The sequence below is a fragment of the Barbatula barbatula genome (genome assembly GCF_947034865.1).
Source record: "Barbatula barbatula genome assembly, chromosome: 14".
NCBI classification, from domain to species: Eukaryota; Metazoa; Chordata; class Actinopteri; order Cypriniformes; family Nemacheilidae; genus Barbatula; species Barbatula barbatula.
This window is the reverse complement of record NC_136777.1, coordinates 8829086-8843428: the sequence shown is the minus strand read 5'-3', so window position 1 is coordinate 8843428 and position 14343 is coordinate 8829086. Positions and strand designations below refer to the sequence as shown.

General features: G+C 36.5%; 1 protein-coding gene across 1 annotated transcript; it reads right to left on the bottom strand.

The window, feature by feature from the left end:
• Window positions 1-3107: 3107 nt before the first annotated feature.
• Window positions 3108-11903, bottom strand: ogfrl1 (opioid growth factor receptor-like 1). Its single transcript, XM_079473734.1, has 7 exons — window positions 11586-11903; window positions 10540-10626; window positions 10207-10285; window positions 8751-8829; window positions 7353-7419; window positions 7060-7205; window positions 3108-5501 (listed from the first exon to the last, which is right to left on the bottom strand). The coding sequence occupies exons 1-7, from the start codon at window positions 11778-11780 to the stop codon at window positions 5030-5032; spliced, it is 1125 nt and encodes a 374-aa protein (XP_079329860.1). The 5' UTR covers window positions 11781-11903; the 3' UTR covers window positions 3108-5029.
• Between the last annotated feature and the right edge of the window lie 2440 nt (window positions 11904-14343).

Genomic DNA, 14343 nt, shown 5'->3' with positions numbered 1-14343 from the left:
TTACCCTCTCTTTCTCCCACATACTGCCGTTATTAAGTGTGCCGGGGAACAGCTGTGTAATGGCTGGAAAATATCTCTGAGAAAAAACTGAAATGCTTTCTGTCATTGCAGGGTTAAACAAAGGTCACATCAATCTGCATGGTTGCTAACAGTGAGGAATTAAGATGACAGGGCTGGCTGATTCATTACATGGACTGCTATGAGTCTTTAACAACACTTCCTCTTTTTAAAAGGCAGAAGTTTCTCCCAAATAACATCTGGAGTTTCATATTCAACGTCACCCCAACAGGAAATCAATGTCAGAATATAAGCAATTTATTTTTAAATCTATTTGGCAGATGCTTTATTGAAAGCGAGAGTGCATTCAAGCTATAGATGTTTTGTATACGTTCTCTGGAAATCAAACATTTGATTTTAACATACAGGAGCTAGCGCCACGCCAAGTTGAGCTAGAAAGCTTCAGCAATGAGGCCTTTAATAAGTGTGATTAAAAGAATTTACAAATAATTTACATGAATCATTCAAAAGTTAACATGACTCTTAAAGTTTTCTGATTGTTTTGAGCATTAGTAAGTCACTGTTGAAAAGGGGGTAAATACAGTGGGTACGGAAAGTATTCTGACCCCCTTAAATCTTTCACTCTTTGTCATATTGCAGCCATTTGCTAAAATCATTTAAGTTAATTTTTTTATCTCGCCTCCCCATGCTGACAGAAAAACACAGAATTGTTGATATTTTTGCAGATTTATTAAAAAAGAAAAACTGAAATATCACATGGTCCTAAGTATTCAGACCCCTTGCTGTGACGCTCATATATTTCACTCAGGTGCTGTCCATTTCTTCTGATCATCCTTGAGATGGTTCTACACCTTCATTTGAGTCCAGCTGTGTTTCATTTTACTGATTGGACTTGATTAGGAAAGCCACACACCTGTCTATATAAGACCTTACAGCTCACATTGAATGTCAGAGCAAATGAGAATCATGAGGTCAAAGGAACTGCCTGAAGAGCGCAGAGACAGAATTGTGGCAAGGCAGATCTGGCCAAGGTTACAAAACATTTCTGCTGCACTTAAGGTTCCTAAGAGCACAGTGGCCTCCATAATCCTTAAATGGAAGACGCTAGGGGGTCTGAATACTTTCCGTACCCACTGTATGTAGACAAAGTTGGAAAAGCAAAGAATTTGCTTTCACATATCATCGAAAACAGTTGTTGATCATACAGGTAACATCAAAATAAAATCCAGGTTACACTCCTCAAAATAAAGGTGATTTATGATGCCATAGAAAAAGCCTTTTCTGTCTAAATGGTTCCATAAAGAACATCCGAAGAACTCTTCTGTCTCACAAAGGTGCTTTATGGTGAAAAAAAGTATCTTCATGTCCTAAAAAGGAAGAAAAAGATGGTTCTTTAAAGAACCTTTGAAAAATTATTTGTGGAACCAAAAATGGATCTTCTGTGGCATCGCTGTTAAGAACCTTTTAAGCACCTATATTTTTAAATATGTAACCTTTTGAATTGGCTTGAATAGTTAATTCAGCTATCTGACTATGTATAAACACTTGTCACTTGAAGTAGCTTGTTCCTGTCAGTACCCAATTTAAAACCACAACCGTATAGATTGTCACGTTTTGAACATGAGTCCGCTTACACACCAGGCAGAAATAGCAGCTTTAGACTAACACATCCTGTTTAAAATTGTTAAAGATTGTCGTTGTTATCAGTCTCTAGGGAGCCAACGTCAAGTTATGAGAGATTGCAGACAGTAACAAATGTATTAAAATGGGAAGTAACTCACACCCATGTTTGTACACTTGACACTTTAAATTATGTGGTACAGAATCTTTATACAGACCCGGGAAACTCTGATATGACACAACCAGAATCCACGCCGATCAACTCCTAATAGCCAGCAGGATAAACTTTATCTCATACCCAAGATTAAAAAAGCTTTAAAGGGATAGTTCACCCCAAAATGAAAATTCTGTCATCATTTTACTCGCCCTCAGATTGTTCCAAACCTGCATACATTTTTTTTATTCTGCTGAACACAAAGGAGGATATTTGGAAGAATGCCTGTAACCAAACAGGGCTGGGTTTCCTGAAACCTTAATGTTATGCCATTCTTAAGTTATACTTTAAGAGTGGTAGCGATATATTAGAACGATGTAGTGATACGAAGGTTTCTAGAAACCCAGCCCAGATCTCCAAAGTGATATAATGAGAGAAAGAAGAAGACCTGTGCCTCGCCAGACCTTTGGCTCATGACAGTTTATATGTGTCACTGTTTTGAACAGCAGAGAATATGCTTTTGGGTAATTGAATGTTGTTGTTATATGAAGCAGCTAATTGAATAAAGCAGTGAGTCACAGGGAGCGGGGGTCTCTGCTTCACAACAGACATCCAGCACATACTGTAACCCTCTTTACCTCATTCTGTCACTGCCGATCAGTACGGCCACATTGCCTTCCACTCAGCACATTTAACACTGAGTGTGCACAATACTAACTGTGCTTCCTGAAGCATACTGAGCCAATAAAATGTAATATCAAATTTTACGTCCTCTAAAACATGGTATTACGACGGTACCATGTCAAAACACAAGAAACACTATAAATAAAATAAAAATTCAGGTGCGGCATGTCAGTCAAAGAATTATCAGCCAGGTACATGCCAAGCTCAGTGAGAAGATTGCTGGACAAGGTTTGTATCTGACATCTGTCTCCAGGTGCCTCCGTGACTGAGGAACTGGCATTGAAAATCACACTCACAGGTGTGCATCAGGAACACACTCACTGACGCTTTGACAAGAAACAGCAATGCCCACATTGATTACAGCACACACGCTGTTCTTCAAACCACTGGGGACTGGGCTGTCTGAAGTGACCATATGGCAGCTTTCTTCTGTCCTTTTCATCAGCACTTTAACTGTATTTCCTGACTTAACAAACCTACCCTACCATCAGAGCGAATAAGGAGAGGATTCAATTCAATTTTACTTATATATTCTTGTACTGATACAAAATAACACTGTGTCCATCCTATTCAGTGACAAAAAGGCAATGTAAAGTTTAGTTTAAGTTCACCACAATCACACCACATCATCAAAGACTTCTTCAAAGAGCTGCACTTTATTAGGCCACGATATAAATAACTTCTGAGCATGTCACATTTTCTTATACAAATCATCACTTACCGATAAAGATACATAGAAAAACAGTGCCTTTACAAGAGACTGTCAAACAGTTACCACACAAGTATGGCATGAGATACACTAAAGATTATTGTGGTTTCTTGAGAGAATTAATGGAAGAGAATCTTTAAACAGTCTTTAAAACCACAGGTTCACAAAAGCATGTTCCAGATTCAATAAATCCATATTTTGCATATTTATGTTTTTTATAGAGAATATTTTCAAGTTGTTGCACACACAGTTATAATAATTCACTATAATATATTGACATTGCAAAGGGTCTAAAAACAAAAATGTGAAGCTTTAATACTTAATAAATTTATTTGTCCAGAAAACCTTATGCATTACTCTAAGAAATATACTGCTTTTTGTTTCTAACTGAAAGGGGGATAAAAAATATTATAATCATGAGTGGTGTTAAACTGACATTTTTTTAAAAATAAAAAATTAAATTCTGTCATCATTTACTCACTTCCTCAGAACATAAAATAAGCTATTTTGAAGAATGTTGTTAACTGGCCCCCATTCACTTGGATTGTTTTTGAGTCCATATCATAAAAGTGAATGGGGGCTGTTGATGTTCGGTTACCAAATTTCAGATTCATTTCAGAATAAGTTTAAAAATATCCTATGTCTATGCATATACTATGACAGATTTCATTTTGGGGTGAACTATCACTTTAAGCCATAAATGCTGTTGATAGAGTTTAGCATGTATTGAACCTGGAACATTCCTTTAAGCAAAAATATAAATTATGGCTATTTGTTTCCTGGTATTAAAACACTTTTTGTCCATTTGGAGGAATCGGAGAGCAAAATAGGTTTAATGAACCTTGGGTTATAAAATAAAATCAAGATGGAAAGCTTGAGAAGCACAGGGGTGTGGAAGCCCTCATTGTTTAAAGCAAACTGTGTGTGAAAGAGGCTTGGTAACTGTATGCCACCCACAATTTTCTCTCCAAACTACAGTAAGACGATAGAGTAATAGTAGTAGATATTTGTCTGCTCCTTGTCACCATTTCCCTTCTAAATCAAAAAGGTATAACTTGATAACATTCGCACACATTCACACAGATGTGGAGGTATTGCCAAGCCCTCTGAGTATACGTTATCAACTTGAATAAATCGGCTCATATATTTGTATTGTAGGTGAATGTGACCATTAATAGCCCTGATTGTCTTCACTCATACACTATAAGTTTGATAAGAATGGCAGCATACACACTAGCACGTACATATGCTGTAAAAAATAAAATAGGCACTTTATATTGCAAGAACTTGATTAAAGTGGTTCCCTCACACATTTCTATACAAACATACATGGTTGTTAAATTACCTGAAAGTTCCTGAATGTATATTCACACTATCCTAATGAATTGTTACAAGGAGCTACAAGTATCGGATATAAGAAATTTACGCCAGAGCTAAACACAGAGAATAACCGAGAGACAGCAATGTCTCAATGTCTGTAGATTAGAATAATGCTCTCTCACAGGGGAAGACTGGATAGTCAAAAGTGCAATATTTCACACAAACACACACGTGTCATGTCAGGTACTGCAGCACTTATACTGTATATATTAACACATTGCTAAGAACTCTTTATAGGACTGCAAACATCGATAAGAACTACAGTAGATACATTTATCAACTTACAAGTATTCCGAGCTAAGAAAAACACCCCGTTTTTAAAAAAAGAAATGCCAAACAGTCAAGTTAATCACAAAGTCACTAAAAGGCCAAGATATATTGCTGTGCCATTCTTTTTCCTAACTTTAACTTCAGCCTAACCTGACCCGTGCACCTGCTTTCCCAGAATTGCCCTGCTTTAATTTTTACAGCGGAATGGTCTCAATGTATTCTTCTGTATCTATCCGTCCTTTTGACATTTTCCACTCCTCACTCCTGTCTATATCCTCTGTCTGTCTCTCCAAGTTACTCTGATTCCTGCCCTCTTTAGGTGACTTTGCTTTCCCTGCGCTCCTGTCCGTGACTCCCGGCTTCCCAGCTCTCGTCCCAGTGCATCCAGATGTTCCCTGAACACGTTTCCTCCTGGGAGGACCCCAGATGAAGTTCTCTGGCGGGTGATAGTGGCGTTGGGCGAAGCGGAGCAGGGCGCGTCTCTGAGAGTGTTGGCGCAGAGTGTAGACGAAATACTCCAGTGTGCTGTGACGCATGTTGGGTAAAGTGCCCTCGACCAGCGCCTCCTCCAGCAGCAGACGAACAAGAGGCAACTTGAAGTGTTCGAAGCCCAGCTCACCGAGGCTCTTCAGAATACGGGTTATCCGCAGATAGTTGTGCTGTGACCTGGAAAGGAAAGAGGCCAGAAACGATACAAATAAATTATTTCTGCAAATATATTACTTGAATTAAGTAAACATAATATGTAAGAAATATATTATTAAAAAAATTGTACATCACATCTGCAGAAATAATAAAGAGATGAATGCATTTAATCAGCATTTCTAGACGTATTGGTGTCATTCTAGTCCAGTGTCTGTTGAATTTCAACAAAATCAAACCTCAGGAGTGACAGAAAGTGAAAGACTGACAGAATGAGAAAAGACATGAAAACTGTGAAAACTAAAATCGAGGTTAAAATAATAAAATAATTTTTAAATAATACAAATATATTTCGATTTTTTTCCTAAATACATGTACAAATATTACTGTTGTATCTATTACTTAAAAAAAGTGAATCTGAACTTGTATCCTTTGCAGTATGTGAGGTGTGAAAAAATACAAAGCATCTTTTCTCTTATTTTGACCGTTTCTCCAGTTTTCATTTTCTACACAGATGCGAATATAACCTTTTATTTTATTTTAAATTTGGTAAAAATATTGATAGTAGTTCACAGCATAAAACGTAAATAATCATTTTATTTAAATACACACCTATTCAGTACATATACGTAAATTATTTTTTGAAATGGTCTCTCGAATTATTTCCTGTATATACAGTATATAATTTATTTCACAATATACACAATGGTCATCATTTAAAAAATACATCCCAAATATCTTGCAGTGCCCCAATGAGTCTTACAAAAGTGCTCACACTGTTGCTGTACTTACTTTCTCATGCAACATTGATTATTTTGTTGCCGTTCTTCTTTTTACTAATAATAATAATTTTCTAGATTATGCATTCATTCAACCTGCAGGCATAATCTCTAATGTCATAAAGAGCGTCCTCTATGTCTCAGTCCTGGGGCAATGACACAACAACAGATACACACACTTATTTACGTCAACTACATTTACTGCACTGCAGATTTTCTTGCGTGCCATCCTTAAGCATTGTTCATTTATCTAACTCTTTTTCAAATCTAACAGTCATCTCTGCAAATCTAAATCTCACTAAATGTCTTTGTGACCCATTCAGTTCTTCTCTATTTAGTCTCTGTGCATCTGACCCATTTCTCCCATCACTGCAGGAGACGGTCACATATCATGTGACAGTGCAGTTAGGGTCAAGACAGTGAAATGATGTTGAAGAGACAAGAGATCGAAGATGCTTTCTATGAGCACTGTGGCATGCTAAATACAGCAGATTAAGACAAGGAGATAAGACTGGGAAGGCTAGGGGATGAAACTCAATGTTACTGATAAAGTACTTCAAGATTAGTTTTGTATGGTACAAAATTGTTTAGAATTAAGCTTTATTTTTAAACCCTTATTTTTATCATCAACCATAAACATTATATAGGCATCTTCTGGATGTGACATCTGATGGGAGACATCTCACAGAAATATTGCAGATGAGCAAATCCTTTAAAAAAAGTGTCTTGTCGATGTAAATGCAGATCAAATAGACGTCTCCCAGATATACTGTATGTGTGCTATCATGGTGAGGGCTACCCACTCATTCAGATGCTGAAAGCGGTCTTGCCAGTTCTGAGCTCGAGCCACGTTCCCATTTTTATCCAGGAGCTTGATCCCAAAGAAATCCAACATGATAGTGTAGGCAAGGAGGAAGCGTCTCTTGGCTTCTCGAGTGCTTTGGAATTCCTGTCGACATGAGAAACGCTCTGTTAAAAGCTGTGTGTATTACATAATGATAACAGCAGGTGAAACTACAGAACACAATGTCTGAGTGCCTGAAATCTATTGACATGTTTGACTTGGTTCTGTTCAATTTTACTATAAAACATTTACCTTTATCTCCTCCTGAGTGAGTTCTTGAGCATAAAAATTTAGGCCTTGTTCTCTCAGTGGGAAAAGCCTGAAAGATATTGAAGAGATAAAGTCTATCTCTGATTTGATCATTGTCATAACTTTACATAATTACCATTTACTCGTCTGATATTCCTATTTGCTTTAAATTATTTGTATTAACTAATATCACAAAAATAAATAGTCAACTACAGACTGAAACCTGGGTTTATTCCTGAAAAACTGTGAATTTGGACGTCAGAGGTTTTGGAAGGACAGTAACAGTATATAAATATAAACACACAATATATAAAACATCAAAAAATTATTCTAGAATGGACAAAGCTGACTTTTGATAAAACCTTGGGGCAGAGGATATATAGGGTTCTCCTCCTCACCATGTTAAGATCTATATCTCTAGCAAGTTAAGTCTCTGTGTTCCATCTTAAACGCTACCGATCTGCCCACACCTTGTGTTTTAACATTCACTAATTGATATTATGCAAATAGCCTCGTATAAGCATATGGTGCGAGAGAGCGAATAAATGAGTAGAGGGGAACGAGAGAAGCTAATCGCTTTTTCCTCGGCAGGATGGTGCAGCGGTATGAGCGGTAGCATATGTGTGAAGTCTGCTTTTAGATCTTTGCTGTTATTTCACACAGCCTTATGGCATCACAGCCTCCCTCCCCTCTTTTTTCTCACCCTCACCCTCATCATCGGGATCACAGCACCAGGCAGAAAAGAACAGGCTCAGCTCAGGGAGTGTATGAGGTAACAACCACCCAAAGAGCCAATAGAATACAGCATTTTTTAACCTTAATTCGTGTATACACATTGCATTACATCTAAAACAAACCATAATATTCGTTTTAGCCATGTCACATGACTCCTTTAAATCTTTGCATGTTTAGATTAAAAGTTGTTTAGTGAAAACCATTTACCAGTAAATGCCCGCAAGCCACAGACATTGCACAAGCTTCTTTAGTTACTGTTACTAATGTGATGATCTTTATAAATATTAAAACACTTACAAACATTAAAGAAACTTAAATACATTTTCTCTACTCGTCTTAAGGCTATTAGTGGCTGTGAAAGTCGTTTTTCCCTTCAACTGAAGGTACCGCACAAATCCTTACCACTGCCGGGTTATTTTTGCGGGTTTGATTATGCCTTGATCTACAAGATTTGCATCTAAAGTTGACGTTAATTTTAAGCAGATCTGATGGAGAAGCGAAGCATATCTAATGTATGTCTCGCCACCCAGGAAATCCCTCATGCACATATTTGCATGGTTCTTTCCCTTTACAATAACAATGAACTAATTCTATGTTATTAGACATCATTAAGCAACAACTTCATTGCTCATACCCTAGCTAGAATATTGCAAAAAAATGTCTTACCATTGAATGTATGTGTGATTGTGCTCCAGCTTGTCATAGTCTCCCCTCCATTTGGTGAGGATTTCTTCAATATAAATACCTATATGAGAAGAAACAGAAAATCAATTAGAGAGATCAATGAATTCAGCTGATATAAAAATGTGACAGCTCAAATGTATTGTAATTTACACAAATGATCATTTTGTTTTGTGAATAAATCAATATAAACACGTAGACCATGATTTTGAGAATCAGAACTAGACCAAGGCAGATGTTGACATTTGAAAAAGTATTAAAATTGGTCAGAATCTCACACAAAGCTATGACTTACCGTATTTTACCATATGTATAAAATATAATGTACATATTGACAACCAGTTTCCTCATTCCTCCAAAAACATGTTTTAATGAAATGCAGGAATTTGGGTTTGAAATGCAGGAATTTGGGTTTGGAATGACATAATGGTGAGAAAATGAACTTGAATAAAAGTGTACTTCATAGGTGACAAGGACAAACTAAAACCACAAGAGGACACAGAACACAGCTGTATGTTTGTGTCCCTACTCCCTAGTCAGCGGTAAAGAACTTGTACCATCATTCAATATTTGCACAACAAATCTCTTCTGAATTGAGCTAATTTCTTCCTAAAAATTAGCACAATAACCAATCAATGGTTCCTCATTTGAGATATTTACTTTCTGCCTCTAAACTGGCCCCTCAGGGAAAACGTTCAGTTAATGAGGCATTTTCTTCCCTCATACCAGCTGCTATGTGTATTCAGTTGTAAAAACTGCTTTTTGCTGTCTGTGTGTAAATCCTCGCGCAGTATGTCTTCTATCTTGCGTTGTCAGTACCACTTTTGAGCTTCTGTTTTTGTTCAAAGAGTTATCAGATTCGCTTTCAGGAAGCATTTTGAATGGCGTCAATCAAATCTCCTTTTTTCTTGGCAGGGTGTCAGTTAAAACTCACCATCTTCTGATGTGTTGGGTCAAAAAAATCTCCTCCAGTCTGAATATGAAGCTATTTTTAGTACATGTACAGTACATCTTGTTTGATTGTTTTCTTTTGTGATGTCTAAAGTTAAAGGCTAGTATCTTTTCAGTTCTCAGATTGTACAGTGCGAATCTGGTTGCTTTAGAGGCATTATCAGCCCAGATCTTTAACCAAACCCTCTCGTGTCATCTCACTACCCCTTTGGAAATTTGCTATTACTGCAAATGAAATTTCCCCACATAACAATTAAGCCACAGTCTCGTAATGAGAATCAAGGGACTTCCAGAAAGGAAGCTGTTACGGTAATATAAAAGCAATAATACCACACGATGCAATACTGACAAGGCACAACGTTAATCATTTTTCATATGTACAGTAAAGACAAAGTATTAAACAGCCCTAACAATATTTTATGACACTTTTAGACCCCTTCAGTAAAACAAAAAATGTAGGATACTTTGACTATGGCAAACACTCACTTACCATCTGGCACAAGGGGTATTTTATTCAGATAGAACCTAAGATTGTGATACTCATTCGTCCGTCGGGGTTCTTTGTAGTTCTGAGTTGGAATTAATGAAAGAATCAAAATTAGAAAATAGGTTGAAGTGATGAAGCAATAAAAATAACTCAATCCCTTCAGCTATTAAACTGATTTTGAGCTTAACAGACAGAATATTATACAGGACACACACTTAAGTCATTCCACAGATGTGCATCCAAGTTCTCCAACTATTTTGCTATATTTACAGTCACTGAAAAGGCAACTGCCCTATGAGATTCATACTCAGAAAAGACATACTAGTGACTCTTTACCGGATAACTATGGCGATACTTGTACAGGTCCTTCGCTGCATAAAAACTCCTTTTCATTCTAGTGGAGGATTCCAGCATATCACCAAACTGTGAAAGGGAAAAAGAATAAGGTGGAATGAAACTATTGCTGGTACATAGGCAGTGTAGGAGTTTAGTTATTTCATTACATTCACATGCAATTCAGTGTTTCTGTGAAGCTTACAAAATAAAAACCATTAAGAAAAGGATTAGCTAAAAGCCAATTTTAACTGAAAGGTTAAGTTTTTAAAGCATAGGTCATGTTCTTTTATATCTAAGTTCAATAAAAACATTAAAATGATGGCCAAACAATAGTCTATGTCAGATATCTTCTTATTTTTTGCATTTTCATTAATTTATGTTTCATTACTGTTAAAGTTTTTCGATAAGTGAGGGACTGTTCAATAGCATTTGTTCCAATTGACTTACAAACCAGATATCCATTAATTCTACTAACTCTATTCTGCACTTCATTTTCTGTCGAGGACAACAAACAGGGCTCACAAAAACAAGACTACATGGGCTACTCGTAAACACATTAAATGCTTTTGTTTGAAAAAAGAATTCCAAGATTCTTCTTCCGTGGACAGGAAATGAAAAAGCCGAATTTCCTGCGAGGAATTGGGTCGCGTTTAACAGGTCACAGCCACAAATCCACAAAAATGATGACAGCATGAGCTATTTGAATAAAAATGACATTAAACGCGTACAAGGATGTAACGCTTGACCTTTACAAACATCATATATCGAGTTCCATATCTATTTCACCAAATGTATCGTGCTCTGTCCCTATACAGTGATAATGATTGTGATGATAATAATAGGTTGACATTGCCAACGCTTTGCACGCGTGCCTATGTGGTCACATTGATGTTCATGTGTTATAAATAACAGAAACAAATACTACAACAAACGCTTATTATTTATACACGCACAATTCCCATGTGTCAAATAAAAAAATCATTGTTTTTACGCAAATTTTTATTCAAAGTTATTGTTTCGTGAAAGCTTAAGGTGAATAGCGATACCTGCGGCGATCCATGATCCAGCTGCTCCATTCCTCTTCCTGTTTCTGCCGGGCTGATGCACTCGGAGATGCCGCTGTCCTCGTCCTCTCCTCCCAGCTGCTGCTCATCCCTCTCCGAGTCGCTTTCCCACGTCGAGTCGCATTCCTCCACGGTGCTCGGCTCCTTATATCTCCAGCTTCCCATCAGATTGCCCATTTAATCCCGCCGCTGTCCAACCTTACCCTCGTGCCCACATATTTTAAGGTCCTCGTTTGACCCCACGGCTCGGCAGCGAGCTTTGATGTGATGCGGAGCCGTTTGGGGTCCCTTTTATGCGTCTAACGGGGATTTCCAGCTGTCTGATGAGAACACACCCCCTTTCTACCAGAGATCAGCATTATAGAGATGATGGTGATGTGATCTCAGCATTTTATCAAATCGAGAAGAGTCCAATGAAACCGAAGTTACGGACAGATCATCTTTTTAAAACAAAGCTCCGAATTAAGCCGAGAGATATTCAGAATGAAAAAGAAACTGTCTATCAATTTATAATTTCTCTTTAATATGAATAGTTACGTAGGGCAAAATAAAGATATGTTTTATTAACACAATTTGCCTATCAAATTAAAAAAGAAATCAATTGTAGTGCATCATTAATTTTTTTATTTTATACAAATTACCAACTGGGCAGTGGGTACCAATATGGGTACAAATCGCTGTTTAAGTTTACAGCCACTAGGTGGCGTTAAAAGCTTTGGACAAAGCATGAGCATTTGAGGCAGAGCTATGAGGACATAGGTCGATGACTTAAGTCAACTGCTGCAGGTCAATTGTACAAGATGGCCATGGACCAAGTTCAGTCTCAAAATCTAGAGAATATCAACCTTTAAATTCAAGGCCTAATACACTTTTGCTCAAGCTGACAGTGGAGACCAATGTCTTGCTTTATGAGAAATTGCCAGACAAGTCACCTTTTTAGAGGGCTTTTTTACACTAAATAGTTGGAAGAACAGTTGCAATTCAATGTATTTTTATGGCAGTATCTGCACATTTAACCAGTGGCTTTCCATTTTCATGTCAGTTGACAAAAAAATTCACACTTGGCTTCTTCGCTGTAAAAATTAACCAACATAGGAATTGAATGGGAAATATGAAAATATATGAAAATTCAGAGATTATTTTGGTGGTACAAACTAAAAATCAGCCACTGTGCAGAAAAAAAGTGCACTATCTGTTTTAAGCTGAAATAAGGCATTAATGGAAATATTATATTTAAAAATATTTGACGAAATTGAAACATTGAAACATTTTATTGTTTTAAATGGGGAGAACAATTTATAATAATTATAGCATAGATATTAATTAATACCATCAAAATTCCATTAAAATGCTAAACAAGAAAACAAAAATGTACATACATTTTCCTGAAAAAGGTTACAGGAGCCAAGTGTGACCCCTAAATGAAGAGGTCCAGTAAACTGAATGAAATAACACTTCATTGCAAAATGTTGGTTTAAAGTGTTTGATTTTTCACTATCCATTCTTTATTTTGTTAGATATCTTCATTATCAAATACTAAGTAACAAAAACACTTTCCACGTGTTCTCTTTATAACAAAATTTTACATTTACATTTGGTCATTTAGCAGACGCTTTAATCCAAATATTTTAATGTTAACTGAAATCACAATGCAAAACCTGTTACTTTTCAAACCCAAAAAATTATAAAAAGTTGATAAAAAATACTTTCTTGAGATTGTCTAAATGTACATGTCATATCTGAACAAATAGGGAATTCACAAACTACCATATAGAGAGCTATATGGAACCTAGGTTACTTCATTGCACATGCCACTGCACATTCTTTTTCTTTTTTAACCAAAAGTAATCAAAAATGTGGTTTTAATAGCCTGGCCAGTGTTTAACCTAAAATAATGCATTTATTGAAACATTATTTAAAAAATATATTTAAAAAAATTGTTTATCGTTTTCAGTGGATAAAAAACGAATAATAACTATTGCATAAATATTAATATGTATCTAAAATGCGATTTAAGAGACATTGCCAAAGTATGGAAACATTAAAATATTTTGTGTTTTTAGCAACTTTTAAATGTTTTAGGTAACATTTAGGTATATGTTTTTTACCCAAGCTTCATTCAGCATCATTCTAAATATACAGATTCAATTGTACATATTTTGGTATGTCAAGAAAATCAAATCATTGTTTGTTTTAAAGTGCGCATTGGCCTACGCATTGGTCTAAAGTGCCCCTGCCCATAGATCCTGAGTCTAAGACCCTGGGGAATCCCTGGGCGGAGTTACTAGGAGGACACTTATGAATGAGTTAAATATCGTGAAATAAAACAATAGAGCGCAAAAATACGAAAACAAAATGTAGTGTACATTATTTACAGCAATAATATGCCATCAAATCGATCCAAACGGATTAATTAGAAGACGGTATTACTCCACCAACTATGTGACGTCATCAACTGTGTTGTTGAACCAACGTGGTTCAAACGACAGATGTGCAGCAAAGTTACTATGTTTTGGGAAACAGTCGTGAGTAGCTAGTTAGTTTCTCAAAGTATGCATCGTACTATGGTGGTTAAACAGCGAGTTATGTCGTTGTTCAGGAAACTCAACCCAGCAAAAATCCCAAGGTGGTTCACTCTTGACAGTCACACGGAGCAAATAGCTTGGCTGCCACTTTTGGAAGCCATTAAGCATTTTATGGCTGTTTTCTCATTACACCTTGCAGAAGCTGCTTAATGTCA